This window comes from Copadichromis virginalis, linkage group LG6 (assembly GCF_057382275.1).
Source record: "Copadichromis virginalis isolate Kocher_CV1m ecotype Utaka linkage group LG6, C_Virginalis_male_GT1.1, whole genome shotgun sequence".
In the NCBI taxonomy this organism is placed as follows: domain Eukaryota; kingdom Metazoa; phylum Chordata; class Actinopteri; order Cichliformes; family Cichlidae; genus Copadichromis; species Copadichromis virginalis.
The window spans coordinates 13,820,060-13,842,319 of NC_140623.1; the positions used below are offsets into that span (position 1 = coordinate 13,820,060).

At 42.8% G+C, this 22,260-nt stretch overlaps 1 protein-coding gene and 2 pseudogenes across 2 annotated transcripts; 1 reads left to right on the forward strand and 2 right to left on the reverse strand.

The window, feature by feature from the left end:
• Positions 1 to 572: 572 nt before the first annotated feature.
• LOC146707429 (perforin-1-like) lies at positions 573 to 19,093 on the reverse strand. The gene is made up of 10 exons (XM_085458774.1): positions 19,034 to 19,093; positions 16,636 to 16,910; positions 16,462 to 16,541; positions 16,222 to 16,267; positions 10,732 to 10,868; positions 10,509 to 10,647; positions 7,294 to 7,374; positions 6,700 to 7,196; positions 1,625 to 1,718; positions 573 to 1,314 (listed from the first exon to the last, which is right to left on the reverse strand). The coding sequence occupies exons 2-10, from the start codon at positions 16,906 to 16,908 to the stop codon at positions 1,099 to 1,101; spliced, it is 1,563 nt and encodes a 520-aa protein (XP_085314900.1). The 5' UTR covers positions 16,909 to 16,910; positions 19,034 to 19,093; the 3' UTR covers positions 573 to 1,098.
• LOC146707430 (uncharacterized) lies at positions 10,825 to 13,856 on the forward strand (annotated as a pseudogene). The gene is made up of 3 exons (XR_014920833.1): positions 10,825 to 12,495; positions 12,625 to 12,899; positions 13,033 to 13,856. The product of XR_014920833.1 is annotated as an uncharacterized LOC146707430 (transcript).
• LOC146707431 (uncharacterized) lies at positions 18,910 to 21,739 on the reverse strand (annotated as a pseudogene).
• Positions 21,740 to 22,260: the final 521 nt, after the last annotated feature.

Consider the following 22,260-nt stretch of genomic DNA (forward strand, 5'->3'; position numbering starts at 1 on the left):
AGAAAAACTGTAAAGTCAGTGAGGAAGGGATTCTTCTGCTCACTTGATGACCTCAGTAAACCTTTTGGATAAGTTTTTTTCTCTCACTTCCCAGATTCAGTGTTTTTCAGTACAGCATATTCATTTTTACAATCATGGTTTAAACCCTAAAAAGTAACCCTTTTCAACAGAGCTTTGGCTATTTATACGATTTGAAACTACAGTTGTCCCTTGCTATAACGCGGTTCACCTTTCGCGGCCTCGCTGTTTTGTGGATTTTATTTCAGGACACAGTGCACTGCGTCCTGATTGGCTGTAGACCAATGTCAATCAATCTCGTGCCGTGTCTCCTGTACAGTACAGAATGCTTCCAGCTTGTCAAATTTCCATAAATCTTTGATCGCTAGCAGTATGACTCTGAAGTGCTGTACTGTATGTTTGTAACAAACACAATGTCGACGAAACGTTTTGCACCGCCAAAGGCACCTGGGGGTGCCTTTTTATTTATTCTAGTCTTGGTGTCTACAAAAAAAAGAAAGAAAAAAGTTATTTACGGCCATTCAAACACCACCAAAGGTTTAATGAGCCAAATATCAATTAATCAGAACTCACATTTATTTCTTTATAATCAGCATTATTATAAATGATACATTAAGTCCCTAAATATGACCCATGCAAGCATTGCTAAACTTAATGTTTTATATACTTGTTACAAATCAAAGAACTGAAAAATATACATAAAATATTTGCATGTTATGAAGGCTTTTGCAAGAATGACACACAAGAATGCATTTGTAATCATACTTATGAAGAGGCCTGACCATTTTTACACATAATTCAGAAAATAATCACAAGTGTCTTTAATGAATACACAAAGTGATTTGAATGTGGACCCACCACCAAAATCAAATGAGGATTAAACAAGATGACTGTCTGCCTCAGACTATATGACACATCAAATTAGCTGTAACTCTAAGTGCATGGTATGTGTTAATTTTGTGCCCAATTATTATTCTTTATATATTGCACATAAAGAATGTTATCACCCAACCTGACATGATACTTGATTAAAGATAAGCTACCAGCATTTCCATAGTGTGTGCCAGCCAGAATGCGTTTTCATTGTGAAGATGGTTGGTATTGGTTACAGGTGGATCCAGTCAGGTGTCTGTCACATGTCAGAGTATACTGGACCTCAACAGTGCCGCCTTTTTGAAGTGAGCATCTGATTGTGTTTGTACCTTGAGTCAGGTACTTCATACACGATCCCAGGTGGTCATCAAAGAACACATCCTCGTCCCAGACTTCAATCATCAGAGGCAAGCTTGTTTCCACCTTTTTAAAAAAAAGTCAGACAAAGTTAAACCAAAGTGAAATAAAATTATGTATGTTGTGCCCATTTAAAGTAATGTTTCATTTTATTACAATAATAATTTAAAAGAAAAAAAAACTCCAGAAGGAAAAAATAGCATTTCACCAGTGCTTCATTATTATTTGTCTTTAATATAAAGATATAACAGTGTGATTCTTTTCTTTATCTGAGAAGATAATTATGCAAAATCTTGAAAAAAAAGAGCTTTTTAAAATGTCCTTGGTTTTACTTGTTGTAGTGGATAAAAGTGAGATAGAAGTGCTTTGTACTGACATTTTCCAGAGTGTAATTGGTGGTCCAGGAGGGGGAGTTAGATTCGATCACACTGGTCTGGAATTTTTGCGATTGAAACTGGATCTTAACATATCTGTGAAATGGCAAAATGTGGAAAAAGAACATTACTGTATTAGGAGGGATATTATACCCCTTATGTCAAACAGAGTGATTTGTGGCCCCAATAAATGATTTGTGACCCTAGGAAGTAATAAAGGAAGTAATAAAACATATGGTAGCCATAAAATTATTATATTCATAAAATTTATGATATTCATAAATTTGTGATATTCATCAAAATATGCTAGTTCATAGCTCATTAATTTTTTCCCCAAAAATAAATGATTTGATTTTTTTTTATATCAAATAGCATTCTTCATTTTTAAGCCATTAAATTTTTTTTTTACTCTTTATGCTTAAAAACTGCCATCTGGTGGTGGGTCAGTGCGTGTGTGCGCACACGCGCGCCCCCCGTGCGAGTGTGTCTGTGCGCGCTTGTGCGCGTGCCTGTGTCTGGGCCCGTGCTCGTCTGTGTGTGTGTGTTAAACCAGAGTAAAAGTGCTTAGTTAAACTTGTGTTTTTGTAACGTTCAGTATGGCGGGAGATACAGGCTGCATCCCTCATTGGAAAACTTTATTTCAATTTATTTGCATATGTTTAATCTGAACAAGGAAAATGAGAATCCAAGTCCGATTCACAAATGCTGGAGATCCCCCCCAAAAAACCACCCCAAGCATAAGCGCACCGCGGCTCCCAGCAAAAACCTCCTGAAAAACCCTCCGTCTTTCTCCAAAAACGCACAACAACAGCAAACCCCCCCCCCTAGAATAACTCGATAAAACTCTCGCTATCCCCCCCAAGCATAAGCTCACCGCGGCTCCCACCCAACCCTTAGGCAAACAAGCAGGAAACCTCCAGAAAAAACCCTCCGTATTTTTATCGAAAACACGCGCAAAAAACCCCCCCAGGAATAACTTGTTAGGGGGAACCCTCTATTCCCAAAACTTATATTCGATAACAGGGTAAAAACTCCTGAAAAAATCCTTAGTCTTTTTTCTTCAAACCAGCCCTCTTACTAGCTCCATCTCAAATTCAGCGCACAGCCTAAGTTCTACCTCGCACTGAGCCGCAGCCAGCGCACAATTTTTTCCCTTGTTACTCTCGCTATATCTTCTCCTTATTAATGATTTCGGGCTCTCCGTTCGAAATTTGCGCTGGAGACCAACTCCGCCTCCGAGACGTGCCTAACTTCGCCCCGCTGCCAATGACATAACAAAAGAGCGGCTCCCCTTGCACCCCTGTTAGCCAATCGCATACAGGTCCGATTTTTATGATCTCTCGCTGAGGGAAAAATATCCGTCTGTCCAATCGGGAGAGATCTGTTCTTAGCGCTAGGTCGTCCCGCTTCTGCCGGCCACAGCTCCATCCCCACCGGCGCTTCTTCTCTCCCGCGACCCTCGGGGAAAAATATTCGTCTGTCCGCCAAGATTTGCTCTCCGCGGTCGGTCCTCACGCTCCTGGCTCCCGGAGCACCATCCCCACCAACGCTTCTTCTCCCCCATCAGGCAGACGAAATTCACGGCGCCTGCTTTTGCGAGCTAAACACGGTCAGTCTCTCTATGTTCTCACTTTTTTTCTAATTTTATAAAAACTATCCTTTTGTATTTAACATAACTCACTGGTTTTTTTTTTTTTGGGGGGGGGGGTTATCCTCAAATTATTAGGTCTACTTAAACATCTCAGGAGCAACAGAACAAGCAGCAGGACCAGAAGGATAAGGAGCACAAGGACAAAGCGCAGACGACACCAGCTCGCTTCTATCGCTCTTCGAGCAGTATGTCTCATTGCTGAATTAATTCGCTCATCATATAAAAAGCTGTTTTTTTTTCTTTACTTTTTCAACAACTGTGCTTTTAGATATTCTTGTCACTCAATAAAAATGGATAACCAGGAACATGATATTACAGACCCATTTCTTGCTTCTAGCGTTAGCTAGGTTAAATCAAAATACTGTTCATTCACAGAATACACCTCCACAAAGCGGTGAGCAACCTGATGTGATCAATAATAATAATAATGACCCTTTAGAAATGCTTAATTTAGCTCTAGCCCGATTAGCGCCTAGTGAAAGTGTCTCGCAAAATAGCTCTCAATGTTTGAGTGTTGAGCATGGTGAGATCCAAACAGAGTCAGACGTGGCTCATTCTCAACTGAGTCTGACACAAAACATTTCCTCATCCGATCCGTTTATAGCGCTTAATCAGGCTTTAGCAGCCTTGGCAGAAATCTTTATCTATCTATCTTTATCGCTCATAATGCCAAGAGTTTTGATGCTTACATTATTCTCAGGGCTATGGTTAAGCAAAGCTTAAAACCAAAGTTAATCAGTCAAGGCTCGAAATTGATCAGCTTTACAGACACAGACTTAAACCAGCGCTATATGGACTCGTGCTGTTTCCTTCCGATGCCGTTGTCAGGTATCCCAAAAGGAATGGGGTTTTCAGACAGCATTAAAGGCTTTCCCCCCATTGTTTCAGTTCGAAACAAACATCACTTATCCTCCCCCTCCGCCTATAGTCTCGAGCGTATGACAACACAGGGCAGGAAAGAATTTTACAAATGGTATGATTCAGTCAGCTCCCGCACCTTCAATTTCATGAAAGAGGCCCTTTTATACTGTGAAAACGATGTTGAAATTCTAGCTCGGGGTTGCACATTGTTCAGAAACGGATTTATTGAAGAGACAGGAGTAGATCCTTTCAGCCGCAACACCCTTGCTAGCGCGTGCCTAAAACCTATTTAACAAACTTCATGCCAATGAATTCTTTAGCAATACCGTGCCCTCTATATTACCATAATCAGGTCAAATCATTTTCCTCATCCTCAATTCAATGGCTCGAATATCTCTCTTACACACAAGGTGTTTTTATCAGACATGCACTCAATCAAGGGGAAAAACAGCTCACTAGTTATTATGTGGATGGGTATGGTCAGATTAACGGTAAAACATACCTGTGGGAATTTTTGGGTTGCTACTTCCATGGGTGTGTTACGTGTTTTTCAAATCAGGCCGATGTTAACCCTCTGTTAGGGGCCTCTTTTTCAGACAGTAACATTGCCGCTCAAGACAGGCTCGCTAGATTGAGAGCTGAACATAATGTGTGTCCTGTTATAATCTGGCAGCATGAGTGGACCAAGTTAAAACGTACTGATGAGAGTGTAATCAACTTCCTCAGACGTTATGATCCACCAGAGCCTTTGAATCCTCGCCATGCCCTCTTCGGAGGCCGTACAAGCCCAGCACAGTTGCGTTGCAGTGTAGCGCCTGGTGAGAAAATTAGTTATGTGGATGTCACCTCGTTGTATCCGTTTGTAAATAGCACCTGTCGTTACCCCTTAGGCCATCCTCAAGTAATTTTTCGAAATTTTCAGCACCCTAAAAACTACTTTGGGTTTATCAAAGCGGTTGTATACCCACCCAGAGGACTCTATTTTCCCGTTTTACCCTATAAAACAAAGTCAGGCAAGCTTCTCTGTCGCACTTGTGCTGAAATGAACAACCAAGAGGGGAAAGACCTTTTTCGTGAAATCTGTATTGGAAAATTGTGTACGTTTCGAACAAGTTTGTTGACAATGTTGTGTGGGTTTATACATCCTTTCAGCCTCTGTATTCTGAGCTTCAAGAGAAAAATAAAAGCATTAAATTCATTGAAGGTCTCCCTGATTCTTTTGACGATGAGAGCTTGTTTCCCTCACACCAGAGTCATCTCATTGTACTGGATGATGTTATTTTTCAAGCAGCAAATCATCCAAAAGTGGTCCGGATTTTCACACAGTACAGACACCATAAAAATATGAGTGTGATGATGTTGAGCCAAAATGTGTTTCTACAAGGTAAACACAGCAGGACGATCAGTCTGAACAGTGTTATTTAAAAACCTCACGATAAATTACAAGTTAATACACTAGCTAGACAAATATGTCCAGGACGTCTGCATTTCATCTTGGAGAGTTTTGAAGAAGCCACGAGAGAACCACACGGATATTTATTGATAGGTTTAACCCCCACCTCTCCAGAGCAACTCAGACTGAGATCCGGGATACTACCGTCAGAACAGCTGTGTGGAAATATTCCAATCACACAATGCCAACATAAGAAGTTGAAATGACATAAGAGAAAATCAGACAAATGGCCAACAGACGTGACGTGTCAGGAAGAAAAAGAAGGTAATGACTCAAAAAGGCGGCTTCCTCTTACCACTACTCACAACAGTCTTACCCATCGTAGCTGATTTAGCTATAGGCGCCATTCGCAAATAAAAATGCAGAAAATGTATCTGATCTCGCCTGAGCAGATCAAATGCTTACATGAAACGCATGCAAATGCTTCTCGACCAAGCATCAGATACAAAGCCGAGGATGAACTGGACAGTCAAATGAGACGTGTATTGGAGACTCAGGGTCTAAACCCCGATGAGAAAATAAAAAAAGTATAACATGCTTTTACAAAAGTATCTCATACTAGAGAGACAAAAAGTAGATGAAAGCAAGCAAATAACACTAAGGCTCCCCGCTGTGCGTGAAGAGGGACAGAGTGAGAGATCACATGATGAGCGCGACTACCAGCAGGAAGAAAGCGAGGAGGGGGAGCAGGTGGCAAGTGTGAATAAGGTTTTACATGCCGTTTTAACCCACATAAACCCTCGCTCAAAGAGCATAAAAAGTAAAAACTTTTTATGCTTAAAAATAAAGGATGCTATTTGATATAAAAAACTTTTTTTTAATAATCAAATCATTTATTTTTGGGGAAAAATTAATGAACTATGAACTAGCATATTTTGATGAATATCACAAATTTATGAATATCATAATTTTCATGAATATAATAATTTTATGGGTACCATATGTTTTATTACTTCCTTTATTACTTCCTAGGGTCACAAATCATTTATTGGGGCCACAAATCACTCTGTTTGACATAAGGGGTATAATATCCCTCCTTGTGTTAATGTCTATGATTCATCTGTTATGTTTACAGTGGCTTTCCTTTGAAGCTTATCTTGTTCACTACTCACCCGTCAGTCTTGTCCCAAAAATCTCCTTTCAGACCAGAGGCTTGGATCATTGTTATCCTTAGTGTTCCTTTCTGAATCTCTTTAGGACAACAGTTGGAATCCAGGTTGGGACCACTGCTGCTACAGTACGACTGTGTGTTTGATCGACTGATGCTGTTGTCTTTTAAGTACTGCTCTATTGCAGCCTTTAGTCCTTTATTCCGTGCTGACGTTTGCACCAGTTCATACAGTGGTCTTAGAGAGTAGCAAACCACATCAGGTTGATCTATGAGGGTTTTTAGCCAATTCTGGTAGCCCAGTGAGTCATTTCTGGTGAGTGAAAACTCCCCAGTCCAGCCTCTGCCTCCTACCACTTCTGAATAATGACCGTGAAGACCAGAGGCGTACATAACAGAGACACCTTGGTTGTTTAGGACTGAGGCGCATAAGTTAAAAGAAGGACCCAGATTAACATTCCCCAGGCCTACCTTGACACCCAATGACAAGCAGTCGTGTACCTGTGTGAAAGGAGGTAACACTGGATATTGCTTTTGTTGGTACAAAGTGTATGTACATATGTTCACTGCTTTAACCAGATATATGTGCTACACATACCTGGGATGAAGTAAGATGATTCAGACTGGACAAGCAGGTACGTGTAGACGTGACTCGCCTGAACTGCCCTCCAAGATCAACCTGAAAAAACATTTATTAAACATTTTTAAAAAAGGGTTTAGTCCATGGGGCCCGGCCGGGCACAGCTCGAAGAGGAGACATGGGCCCATCCTCCCGCAGGCCCACCACCCGCAGGAGGCGCCATAGGGGTCGGGTGCATTGTGTGCCGGGTGGCGGCCAGGAGCGGAGGCCCTGGCGGACTGACCCCCGGCTGCCAAGACTGGCAATAGGGACATGGAATGTCACCTCTCTGGTGGGGAAGGAGCCTGAGTTAGTGCGTGAGGTTGAGAGGTACCGGCTAGATATAGTCGGGCTCACCTCTACACATGGCTTGGGCTCTGGAACCGGTCTCCTGGAGAGGGGCTGGACTCTGTCTCAGTCTGGAGTTGCCCCTGGTGAGAGGCGGCGGGCTGGGGTGGGTATTCTAATATCCCCTCGGCTTGCTGCCGGTACGTTGGGGTTTTTCCCGGTGGACGAGAGGGTTTGTTCCCTGCGCCTTAGGGTCGGGGAACGGGTCCTGACTGTCATATGCGCTTATGCACCGAGTGGCAGTTCAGAGTACCCAGCCTTCTTAGAGTCCCTGGGGGGGTGCTGGAGGGTGCTCCGCCTGGAGACTCTGTTATCCTGCTGGGAGACTTCAATGCTCACGTGGGTAACGACAGCGAGACCTCGAACGGGGAGGAACGGCCTCCCTGATCTGAACCCGAGCGGTGCTTTGTTATTGGACTTCTGTGCTAATCACAGTTTGGCCATAACGAACACCCTGTTCGAACATAAGAGTGTCCATAAGTGCACGTGGCACCAGGACGCTCTAGGCCGTAGGTCGATGATCGATTTTGTAATCGTATCAGCAGACCTGCGACCATATGTTCTGGACACTCGGGTAAAGAGAGGGGCTGAGCTGTCAACTGATCACCACCTGGTGGTGAGTTGGATCAGGTGGCGCAGGAGGACGCTGGACAGACCTGGTGCACCTAAACGCGTAGTGAGGGTGTGCTGGGAACGTCTAGCAGAGGACCCAGTCCGCGAGATCTTCAACGCACACCTCCGGCAGAGCTTCAACAGCATTCCGAGGGAGACTGGGGACATTGAGTCCGAATGGACCATGTTCAGCGTCTCCATTGCCGAAGCTGCTGCATTGAGCTGCGGCCACAAGGTGGTTGGTGCCTGCCGTGGTGGTAATCCCCGAACCAAATGGTGGACACCAGAGGTGAAGGGAGCCACCAGGCTGAAGAAGGAGTCCTATCGGGCTTGGTTAGCCTGTGGGACTCCCGAGGCAGCTGACAGGTATCGACAGGCCAAGCGGAATGCGGCTCGGGCAGTGGCTGAAGCAAAAACTCGGGTGTGGGAGGAGTTCGGAGAGGCCATGGAAAAAGACTTTCGGACTGCCTCGAAGAGATTCTGGCAAACCGTGAGGCATCTCAGGAGGGGAAAGCGGTGCTCTACCTGCACTGTGTATAGTGCTGGCGGAGCGCTGCTGACGTTGACTGAGAAGATTGTCAGGCGGTGGAAGGGATACTTCGAGGACCTCCTTAATCCCACTGACACGTCTTCCGAGGAGGAAGCAGAGTCTGGGGATGAGGGGAATGACCCGCCAATTTCCGGGGGCGAGGTCACTGAGGCAGTTAAACAACTCCTTGGTGGCAGAGCCCCTGGTGTTGATGAGGTCCGCCCCGAGTTCCTGAAGGCTCTGGACGTTGTAGGGCTGTCCTGGTTGACACGCCTCTGCAATGTTGCGTGGAGATCAGGGGCAGTACCTGTGGACTGGCAGACCGGGGTGGTGATCCCCATCTTTAAGAAAGGGGACCGGAGGGTGTGTTCCAACTACAGGGGGATCACGTCCGCTAGTCGAACCTCGGATACAGGAGGAACAATGCGGTTTTCGTCCTGGACCAGCTCTTTATCCTCTCCAGGATACTTGAGGGTGCATGGGAATTTGCCCAACCAGTCTACATGTGTTTTGTGGACTTGGAGAAGGCATTCGACCGTGTCCCTCGGGGTGTCCTGTGGGAGGTGTTGCGGGAGTATGGGGTGTCTGGCCCATTGCTACGGGCCATTCGATCCCTATACAACCGTTGCAAGAGCTTGGTTCGCATTGCCGGCAATAAGTCGGACTCGTTCACGATGGGTGATGGGCTCCGCCAGGGCTGCCCTTTGTCTCCGGTTCTGTTCATAATTTTTATGGACAGGATTTCTAGGCGCAGCCAAGTGGCGGAGGGCTTTCGCTTTGGTGGCCTCAGAATCTCATCTCTGATTTTTGCAGATGATGTGGTTCTGTTGGCTTCATCGGGTGAGGGCCTCCAGCTCGCACTGTAACGGTTCGCAGCCGAGTGTGAAGCAGCGGGAATGAGGATCAGCACCTCCAAATCTGAGGCCATGGTTCTCAGCCGGAAAAGGGTGGAGTGCCCACTCCGGGTCGGGGATGAGTTCCTGCCCCAAGTGGAGGAGTTCAAGTATCTCGGGGTCTTGTTCACGAGTGATGGGAGAAGGGAGCCGGAGATCGACAGACGGATTGGGGCTGCAGCTGCAGTAATGCAGACGCTGCACCGGTCCATCGTGGTGAAGAGGGAGCTGAGTGTAAAAGCGAAGCTCTCAATTTACCGGTCGATCTACGTCCCTACCCTCACCTATGGCCACGAGCTGTGGGTAGTGACCGAAAGAACGAGATCGCGGATACAAGTGGCAGAAATGAGCTTCCTCCGAAGGGTGGCTAGCCTCTCCCTTAGAGATAGGGTGAGAAGTTCGGCCATCCGGGAGGGGCTCAGAGTAGAGCAGCTGCTGCTCCACATCGAAAGGAGCCAGCTGAGGTGGTTCGGGCATCTGACAAGGATGCCCCCTGGGCGCCTCCTGGGTGAGGTGTTCCAGGCATGTCCCACCGGGAGGAGGCCCCGGGGCAGACCCAGGATACGCTGGAGAGATTATATCTCTCGGCTGGCCTGGGAACGCCTTGGTATTCCCCCGGATAAGCTGGAGGAGGTGGCTGGGGAGAGGGAGGTCTGGGCCTCTTTGCTTAGGCTGCTGCCCCGGATAAAGCGGATGAAGATGGATGGATGGATGGATGGATGGATGGATGGATGGATGGATGGATGGATGGGTTTAATGACTTCTGAATGGTATAAAAAAAATTAAAGGGATGTGTATATTAATTTTATCACCTGGCGAATATAATGTGTGCCGTATGTGTCTATGAAGTGTCTGTACTGGGCTTTGGTTGCATTGCTGTAGGTAGCTGGGAGTCTGGCCACATCTTTACTGAACTCAGCACTGAGAGGAGGGCTGTTGGACACACGGTAACTAAACACACAAAAAAAATACAGATTAATAGACATCAAACTTAAATTTAAAAAATTAGATGTTGTAGTAGTCTTTAAACTCTACCTATAATGTTTACAGGTGATTATATGTGTGCTGAAGGTGTAGCGGTCCTCTCTCTTCTTGGTTACAGCAAAGTTGTATGCTGTAGATCTTGTTCCTCCAAACTCCAGGTTGCCAAGCTTCTCAATATCCAGTCCAACCTAAGAGAAATGAAGGCATGAGCTACGTGATTTCCCAGCATAATAGATATTTCCTTGAAACTAGCAGCCAAAACATTAAAATGGCTGTCAGCTGTACTTTTATATTGAATGCTAAAGCACATTTTAGCATGATAATGTAAGGTGTGGTCATGGTAAATATATTATACTTGCTAAATATTAACTGATTTCTGTTGCCTTTGTAAACAACTGTTTTTAATTGGAACTAGCATACTATACTATACTTTTTCTAATTTGCAATATTAACTAACCCTAACCCTAACCCCCCAACATATTAATGGTGATATCATTAATTCAATATTTCACTGATATACAATAACGATCAACCGCATTTAATTTTTTAAAACTCACTAGTTTGTGTGAAAATTACCCACAGACTTTGCTGTGAGTAGATTTATTGAGGACTGAAATATCTTGACAGTTTTTGGATATATTGTTATAAAATATGGTCTGAACCCCAGAACAGTCATTTGGCGCAGCTAATATTATGTGATTTGTGAGACATGTCAGAAATAATTCCGTATTTATATTTTGATTGAAGTGTGATTGTTAGTGAGTGAATTATAGGACCACATTGAATTAAGATGACAACTCACCTGTTGTTCAACTTTTATTTGCAATAGGCCTTAAAAGTACCTTTAATTGAAAGCAGCTAAAAAGCTTGTTACCATAGAGAGTATAAAAGATGCATGTAGCTATTGTGATGTCATATGTTGGTTTATGAAGTCTCATTTTGAAGTGTGCTGATTGTAAACCAGACACTCAGTGACTGACTTGTAATTAACAAGTTGTTGAGCAATGGGTGTGTAGTCCTTTATTGTCATTGTAGAATGTACAATGAAATTGTGTGTGCTCCACACCAACTGTGCACAAATAAAATATAAATACAGTTTTTCTCAAATGTTAAAACACAAAAGCCAATCCTGTAACCCAAATGACCAGTAGTCTAAACACATTTACTAAATGTAGCCACCATATTCCAGTACCATAAACACATGTCACATGAAGACACAATTCACAAAACACAACCCTCTGTACTCATAAATCTAAACACATTTGTCCTTGCTAAAACACATGTTGCAAAACAACTCTGCTCATATTCACAAATGAAAGCCCATGTGATGCAAAATGCTTGCCACAGTCACCAATCTTTGAACACAGGGAACACACCTGGCGTCAGTCACTACACACAACGACTCAAAATTGAAGACACCTGTTGCTAATGATGTGACCCCACCTATAAAAGCATAGTTTGGTGAAGATGCCAAACAATCACAATGGATGAAGGCATTCGAGCGTGCGGAAGGAGAAGAGCTGCAGGCCAAAGAGGAAGAGGGGTTGAGATCAGAGGAGGAAGAGGTGAAGGCCTAAGAAGAAGAGGAGTTCGGAGTAGAGGAGGAAGAGAAGGAGGCCAACAAGAGAGAGGAGAAGGTCCAGGTGGGAGAAGAAGACAACCTCGCACCATCATAACAGATGATATGCGAGCAACAGTAATTGATCATGTCATTGTCCATGGCATGACAATGGCTGAAGCGGGACGAAGAGTACATCCAAATCTGAGTAGGTTCACTGTGGCCACCATTATCAAGGCATTTAGACAACACAACAGGTATAGTACGCTATTGCTTTCTTTGTCACACTACAGTTTTACAGGCCTGTGAAAGTGGTCTGTTACTTTACATGTACAGTAGTTTTACATATAAATCAGTCAATTGACAACACATGTTTCTTTCTTTAGAGCTGAAAGAATGCCACATAGAGGTGGGAGGGTTGCCATATTCACAGCGGCACAAGAAACCCTCATTGCAGATATGGTCCGTGAGAACAACTGCATTAGACTCCGAGAGATCAGAGACAAAGTCATTGCAGATAATGTAAACTTTGAGAACATTGATGCTGTCCACAATAGACCGAGTTCTCCGGCGCCAACAGATGAGGATGAAACAGGTCTACAGGGTTCCCTTTGAGCGCAACTCTGCGCGACACATAGAACAACGTTACGAGTATGTGCAAGTACGTATACATCCATGTCCACAGTACAGTTAGTGGACATACTGTGTTGCTTAGTGGCCTACATTACTTCTGGACAATACTGTGCTACCTGATTGACCGTTCTAAACACCTGTATGCTTTTCCATGTTCACAGAGGATAATGCAGTTGGACGCGATGGCCAGACCCCATGAGTACCTCTTCCTGGATGAGGCTGGCTTCAACCTCCAGAAACGAAGGCGAAGAGGCCGTAACATCATTGGCCAAAGAGCCATCACTGAGGTTCCTGGCCAACGGGGGTAATATTACTCTTTGTGCAGCTATGGGTACGGAGGGGCTTGTCCACCGGCATGCTGTCCTTGGGTCTTACAACAAACAACGTCTCCTCACCTTCCTAGATGAGCTAAAAGACATCCTCCTGGACCGTCAACAACACCATCCTAGGCTAGCACATCACATGTATGTGATCATTTGGGACAACGTCCGCTTCCACAAAACACACCAAATCAGAGAGTGGTTCACCACCAACAGTGACCACTTTTTAAACGTCTGTCTGCCACCCTACTCCCCTTTCCTGAACCCTATAGAGGAGTTCTTCTCATCATGGAGATGGAAGGTGTATGACAGACAGCCATACACAAGAGAGAACCTCGTACGGGCAATGGAGCTGGCCTGTGCTGACATCCCAGTGGAGGCCTTCCAGGGATGGATTCGCCATTCCAGGGCGTTTTTCCCAATTTGCGAGTTGATAATTTAACACTTGGTGTTAAGAGTTTATATATTAACTCTCAAAGAGTATTTTAGTTTAATTACGTAAGAGTTATCTTCTAAGTCATTCTAAAAAGCGGGAATTTTACTGTTCTGAACTTCTAGAAATTTCTTTTGGAAATAAACATTTACTAAAAAGATGCAGTGGTTTTTGAAAAACATTTATTCTGAATTGTGCACCACAATTTCAAAACATTTTCTGAAAGATGTAACAGTATACATGTTCTCACTTTCATTAGAATTTTGTTTATCAAAAGGTCTGACATGGTAAATGCAAATAACAGCATTCTCATCACTTATTTCTTCGATACAATATGTATGTCCTTCATTCATCCCTTTGTGGAACTTCAACGCACTTCTGCTCTCCCCCATATTCCATCTTCACAAGCATATCCTGTGCGGAGATTGAATAAAAATTAGTTGACACTAATTAATGGCACAAATAATCCAGTAAACAATTGCAGCACAGTAAAAAGAAAAGGAATCCTTTTTGAGCCATTACTTGTGTAAAGTATTTTCCCAAAAGACAAGGACGCAGGCAACAGGTAATACTGAACTAAATGTAAAACCTCAACCTTTTTAATTTTTACTTAAACCGTGTGCACAAAACTCTGGAGGGATCTATGCTAACGTAGAACCCAGTCAGGACGCCTGCTACTGCTGTTTGCTCGTGTTTGGGGTTTTTTTTGTTTTTTTGTTTTTTATGGGCGATCGTTTTCAGGCTTCAAGTAGCACCATTATACCAACATTTCACATTCTACACATTGTTTTAGGTGTATTTGACCAAAAGTTTGACTGAAAATTCACATGCAAGCTTTTTTTCAAGGCTGTGGTATTTGCCTGCAAACAATACCTTTCAGCTAGCTAAAGCAGAATGTTATGCTATCACCGAGCAACATGACTAATGCCTTTCACACAGCTTTGTCTCAACTCCAAAGAGCCACAGAAGTAAAAGCTCATAATAATAATTGAAACAATCTTTGAAAAAATGACTTACCAAGCATGGCAAACAACTCAAATATGTAGTGCAAAATGTTCTGAAACGGCTTCACTTCAGCTTCGATTGGAGCCGTGCTGGGGGCGGAGTCTGTGAATTTACTCTATTGGTGTCATAGCCCCTCTAGGAGTTCAGAGTTAAGAGGTCAACAGTTAATGTTTCCATTGTAACACCTCCAGATTTGACAGAGAAACACTCATTTTTAACACGCGATTTTAACTACTATCATTTTACACCTCAGAGTTACATTAAAAGAATGTGACTCTGCTTAGAGTAAAATTAACTCTACTTTTGCAAGAAGACTATTAACACCAACACATTTAACACTTTTGAATTTGCTGTGTGACATGTGTTTTAGCATTTGAGAAACACTGTAATAAGACAGCAGGAATAAATAACAAACAAGAGAAATATATACAGTCAAGAGGAATATTTACAAAAAGAAGAGAAAGGCTCACATTGGAGAACAAGTTGCAAAGTTCTTGGAAGTAGTGCCAGCTTAGACCAGCTTATTGTCCATGTCCAAACAATGCATGGTCATGTTGTTGTTGGCATGATGACATTGTTTATATCATTTGAATTATTTCTTTATCTTCTCAAGGTCCATGTCATCGTTGTAAATTGTTTAAGCTTTACATTATTTATGCTATGCTATTTTATGTAGTTAAACTTATTGTGCTTTTATTTTGAAAGTCAAGCTTGCTTACAAGTCGCGCTGTTTCCTTTTTGGGAGAAAAAAGGAGAAAACCACCTGTAAGCACGGAGCAAGAATGAGGCCGTTCTTTAGTGAAAGTCACACTAAGTGGAATGGGCTTTAAATACACACTTATAAGGAAACTTCAGAAGAATGGTGACTAATTCCCTTTTTGCAGCATGCAGCCAACGAGGTATTTATTGATATATCTCGTTTTGTTGTACAGTGTTATTTTAGGTGCTGTGTCTTACATTGAGTTTTTATTTTGTTAATGGTGTGTAGTTTTCACGGTGACTTTGGAGAGAAGTCTTCAAATAAACCAGTGACGGAAAACCCCTTGCGTCTGCCTTGCTTCGAGGGAATTATAGTCATAGCATTTAAATTATTGATTGTTATAAAAAAAACAAAAAACTAGGAGAAGTACTAGTCTCACTCTAAGGACTCTTGAGAAACACCTGACAAGGAAATGGGATTTTTGGGAAAACGAAATGTTTCTTTTTTAAGATCCTTCTACAAGTTAGAACACCTTCTCGTTACTTTTATAGGTTATACATAGACACTGTTCTCACAACCTTCTGTTACTGTGTATTACTGTGCGTGGTGTGTGTGTATGTTATTGCAGGCAATTCTTTCTTACCTAGAGCTACATATTAAAGCAAAAGTGGGATGATTTTCCTCAATAAACAGAGGGGTTCCACACTGTATGATGTTTATATGCCTTGTTACTGTATTTCTCTTCTCTTTTTTTCTTTAAATAATGTCCTTACAATGCTCAGTCATAGGACTTTTTAAAACATGGAGCTAGGAATGATTACAGGACTAGATCAACAGTTTGCAGTAATAGTAACATTATATACATGTTTCACTCAACATGAATGTTTCCTACCTTCCAGTCGATGCTGCTCTGGTCGGTGTATGTGCTGACCAGTGAACTGTAGAGAAATTATTTTGCTTAATTCCCCAAAATATTCCAGTAGGAAAAAATGATTTGCAATTATTAAATGATTGTTTGATCAAATTAATTAATGTATGCCATGTGGGTGGGATGACATCTATGAATATGTAAAGTAATGTATGAAACCTGTCAGGGCACAATGAGTGATTATGTTTCTAAGTCCTAGAATACCTGATGGAGGTGTGTTCACTGTCCTCGAGACGAAAACTGCAGCGGTTGAATGTACGCCAGTCCAAAGTAGAGACTGGTAGCTGGAAATATAATTAATAACAGGTTTAGCATGTTAATGGTATGCCAAAGTAATTTTTGACATGTTTTTTATTAATTACTATAATATTTAGTTACTTTCTGCAGTTGGCCGCCTTTATGAGGGTTGGTGCAGAGTGTACAGGTTTTTCTTGGAGTGAGGTAGGTCTTCACATCAATCACATAAGCTCCTTTTCGCTTAAGTGTAACAACATCAAAGCCCTCCCCTGCCAGGTCATAACCAGGCACAAAGGGAGCAGACATACACTGGCTCTGAGTCCCAGTCTGACAAGAAAGAGCAGGGGAGAGGCACAACAGAAAGAGGAGGAGGAGGCTCAGGTAGAGAGTGGTGGGAGTTGAAAAGGAGAGCATGGCTGGGAGAAGGGAGAACAGTTGCTTTATTTTAAGCTGTAATATAATGTATCAAAAAGAAAATGCAAGAAATACTATTTTTGTTTTATTTGGGGTTTTTTTAATCATTCATCTCTCTTAAGTAGATATGACCCGGCTAAGATAAGATAAGATAAGATAGAACTTTATTAATCCCTCGGGTGGGTTCCTCTGGGAAATTCGGTTTCCAAAAGCACAGCACCGACAGAAGTTACAGTTACAGAATGTTATACACACACACACACACACACACACACACACACACACACATATATAAATACAGAGACAAATATAAATAAAATATATGAAGGGGATAAATAGAATAAATAGGAATAAAAATAAAAATACAAGTGAATTGCACATTTCAAGTATTGAGGTCTATTTGCACCATTGACTATTTACAAAAGTATTGCACAAAGGTATTGCACAGTGAGGTGAAGAGGCTATTCACATTGTCATAATATATAGGATGGCTTCTAGTGATTATTTTAAATATTAATTAATATGCCGCTGGTTTTTTGTTTGTTTGTTTTTTAACAATCACTAACAACTGACAGACCACAGTACGTCAGGCTGAAGGACATCATGTCTGACACTGTGGTCAGCAGCACAGGAGCACCACCGGGAACTGTGCTGTCCCCTCTTCTCTTCACCCTGTACACCTCTGACTTCTGCTACATCTCTGAATTATGCCATATTCAGAAGTTTGCAGATGACACAGCCATCATGGGGTGTATCTGGGATAATCAGGAAGAGGAGTACAGAAGTCTGGTGAGGAACTTCGTCACATGGAGTCACACAAACCACCTGCAACTCAACACCTCAAAGACCAAGGAACTGGTTGTGGACTTAGGGAGGTCCAGAGAAGGTCCACTGCCGGTTCAGATAGAGGGGGAGGAGGTGGAGGTGGTCAACAAGTACAAGTACCTCGGGCTGTGGGTGGACAACAAACTGCACTGGTCATGCAACACAGAGCACCTGTATAAAAAAGCCCAAAGCTGACTGTACTTCCTCAGGAGGCTGAGGTCTTTTAACATCTGCAGGAAGCTCCTGAGGATGTTTTACCAGTCAGTGGTTGCTGGAGTACTTTTCTATGCTGTGGTGTGCTGGGGGAGCAGCACAGCAAAGAAGGACTCATGCAGGCTGGAGAAACTGATCAGGAGGGCTAGCTCTGTGGTCGGCATGAAGCTGGACACTCTGGTGACAGTGGCAGAGAAAAGGACACTAAAAAAACTGCTGGACATTATGGACAATGCTGGGCATCCTCTGCACACGGCCATAAACAACCAGAGGAGTCTGTTCAGTGACAGGTTGCTTTTCCCAAAGACAAGAACGAACAGACTTAAAATCTCCTTTGTCCCACACGCCATCAGACTGTTTAACTCCTCTCTGGAGGGGAGAGGGAGGGGAAACAGGGGGACAAAGGAGGGGGGAACAAGTGCCTCTTCACTTCACTGTGCAATACGTTTTGTTAATAGTCAACGGTGCAATAGACTTCAATACTTGAAATGTGCAATTCCCTTGTATTCTTATTTCTATTTATTCTATTTATCCCTTTTATATATTTTATTTATATATGTCTCTGTATTGATATATGTGTATGTATATAATATTCTGCTCACGTTCTGTAACTTCTGTCGGTGCTGTGCAATTGGAAACCGAATTTCACAGAGGAACCCACCCGAGGGATTAATAAAGTTTTATCTTATCTTATCTTATCTTATCTTATATATACTCAGAATACTGCATTCCATGTTGAAAGGGTCCATCATTCCATTGAAAGGCTTGTTTCATTAGATCAACAGCTCAAAAAGCTACATTTGTGATATTTATTTATATTTATATTTATTTACCTGTGCTAACAAATCAAAATGATGTTTGGCATTGGTTGCGTAGTACCAACATTTAATGTGTTTCTGCTAGTTATGTTAGCATACTTCACACACAATCAGTAATTTAGATAAATTTATTAAATTAATTTGTTCAGCCTGAGGTGGCAAAAAATCAGCAGGATCATTCATAAGTTTACTGTAAATAATATAAGATATTCTTTGATTTGATTTAAAATATATGTTAAATATTTTTTAAATAAAAAACATCAGATTACCTGTTTAAACCTCAGCAGTGAATGTGTCAAGAGATGGAGATGGTGAGGGTATCATCTGAGGATGTCCTGTGACTGTTCAGGCAACAGCACTTTTATTCTTTGTCCCAGGTCATGTGACCTTCCCGCGACAGTTTTTGTTTTGTTTTTTAACACATAAAGCATGGATGCTGAGAAACAGCATGCCATGAACACAAACATATTTGTGATTTTGGAGCTCTGAAAAATAATGCTTTATTACTTAAAAACAAGAAAATTAGCATTTTGATCACACATTATAAATACATGATAACATGATATGAGTTTTGATTCCCAATACTATATTTTTGTTAAAAAATATTTTTGTGATCTTTATGTGAAAATCAGAAGGTGCACAAGACATGGTGACAGTAAAAAAGAAAGAACTGTATTGTCACGGAGCTGGAAAGACTCTCTCATATAAGAAAAAGAAAATGACATTTCACATTCACCCGAGGCAATACATCAGCTAAATTCTTGGCATTCAAATGACTTACAGGAAATGAAACAATCCAACAGGTTAAACACTATTACTCTTGTCTGTGAAGGTTCTCAGTCATCCAGGTCATCGTAGTCTAAGGAGCTTGGAAAGAAAAGTGTCTGGACTTCTTTAAGTTTCTTGAATATGTTTCACCTCTCATCTGAGAAGCTTCTTCCGTTCTAGGGTCAAATGGTCCCAGATTTAAGCCCTGTGTGAGTGTCCCCCCCCCCCCATGAGGGACAATGGACCCCCTAATGATCCTCTACCTAATCGCCTGAGCCAAGGTGTGAAAACAGGTGTTGGTCACAATCAGCCAAGGTTTCGGGTGAGCTCATTGTGAAACCTGGTACCACCCTATCATGTGATTTCCTGAGGTCAGATGGCCCAGGATGTGAGTGGGCGTTAAGGCGTCTGGGAAGGGATCTCAAAACTGGATTATAGATGGCAGACAGTTGGTGTCGTAAGCCACCGCCTCTGTTCAAAGATGGTCGCTCACAGTCGACATAAATGGCTTCTTTTACCCCTCTTTCAAACCATCTGTCTTCTTTGTCCAAAATGTGTACATTGGCATTCTCGAAAGAGTGACCTTTGTACTTTAGATGCAGATGGACAGCCGAGTCTTGTCCTGTGGAGGTGGCTCTTCTATGTTGTGCCATGCGTTTATGAAGTGGCTGTTTGGTCTCTCCAATGTAGATGTCTGGGCATTCCTCGCTACACTGTACAGTATACACTACATTATTAAGTTTGTGTTTAGGAGTTTTGTCTTTGGGATGAACCAGTTTCTGTCTGAGCCTGTTGCTGGGTCTGAAGTAAACTGGGATGTCGTGCTTGGAGAAAACCCTCCTGAGTTTTTCTGATACACCAGCTACATAGGGGATGACAATGTTGTTGCATTTGTTTTTCTTATCCTCCCTAGCTGGTGTCTGAGCTTTATTTCTGTGCCTCTTTGCTGACTTGCTGAAAGCCCAATTAGGATGTTTTAAGTGCTTCCTTTACATGTGTGTGTTCCTTCTTTTCCCTTCAGCTTAGAGTAAACATTTTCTGCCCGGTTTTGTAGGGTCCTGATTACTCCAATTTTGTGTTCCAGAAGGTGGTGGGAGTCAAAGAGGAGGTACTGGTCCATGTGTGTGAGCTGCCGGTAAACTTCATTGTTGAGGTTTCCACTCTCTTCAATGCACACAAAACAGTCCAGGAAAGGCAACCAGTTGTCCTTTGTGTCTTCCCTGGTGAACTTGATGTTTTTATCCACAGTGTTAATGTGAGCAGTGAAGGATTTGACTTCTTCTGTTTTGATTTTGACCCAGGCGTTGTCTACATATCTGTACCAGTCGTTAGGTACTTTCCCTTTAAAAGAGCCAAGAGCCTTTCTTTCCACTTCCTCCATGTAAAGGTTGGCTACAATAGGTGACACCGGGGAGCCCATGGCACAGCCACTTTGCTATCAAAAACATTCACTCCTCAGAGAAGAACACACACCTGAGGACAGACAGGAAAAATGGGTGAAGAACTTTTCAGACCGGAATTTCACTAAACCTGAAGTAGACATACAAATACTTTGTTACTGTTTTTAAATTAGATGTTAGTGTTGTCAAAGTTAACATGTGATTAGGTAGAGGATCATTAGGGGGTCCATTGTCCCTCGTTGGGGGAATACTCCCACAGGGCTTAAATCTGGGACTCTTCTCCATTTGACCCTAGAACTGAAGAAACTTCTTGGATGAGAGGTGAAACGTCTTCAAGAAACTTAAAGAAGTATAGACGCTTTTCTTTCCAAGCTCCTTAGACCACCATTACGCTTGTTGACCTTCTGGCATCTCTCTCGCTCTCTCTTTTTTTTCCACATTATCATAGCTACAAAATTGAGAGGTAATTAATTTTATTGCATTCACCTTATCATGGTGAAGGGGTTTGAGTGTCCCAGGGATCCCAGGGGCTATGTATTTTGGGGCTTTTTATCCCCTAATATGGTCTCCCATGGTAAATTGGCCCTGGATGTAGGACCAGACAGAGAGATTCAAAAACCCCTGTGTGTGCAAGAACTAGGGAACAGCTACCCCTGCCAGGGTAATCCAGGGTTACTGGGGCCCCACCCTGGAGCCCACAAAGGGTGCCTGAGGGCAAGCATCTGGTGGCCAGGCCTTAGTCCATTGGGTCTGGCCGGGCACAGCCTGAAAAGGGGGCATGGGCCCATACTCCTCTAGGCCCACCATACACAGGGGAAACTGTAGGGGCCAGGTGCAATGTGTTTTGGGCGGTGGCCAGGGGTGGAGACCCTGGCATACCAATCCCCGGCTACCAAGACTAGCGAATTGGAATGTCACCTATCTGGTGGGGAAGGAGCCTGACTTGGTGTGTGAGGTTGAGAGGTATGGGCTAGATCTCTAATTCAATTCAATTCAATTCAATTCAATTCAATTCAATTTTATTTATATAGCACCAAATCACAACAATAGTCGCCTCAAGGTGCTTTATATTGTACAGTAGATCCTACAATAATAGATACAGAGGAAAAACCCAACAATCATATGACCTCCTATGAGCAAGCACTTTGGCATGGTAAATGGCCTGTATTTGTATAGCGCTTTACTTAATCCCTAAGGACCCCAAAGCACTTTACACTACATTCAGTCATCCACACACTGGTGATGGCAAGCTACATTGTAGCCACAGCTGCCCTGGAGCGCACTGACAGAGACGAGGCTGCCGGACACTGGCGCGACCAGTAGGCAAC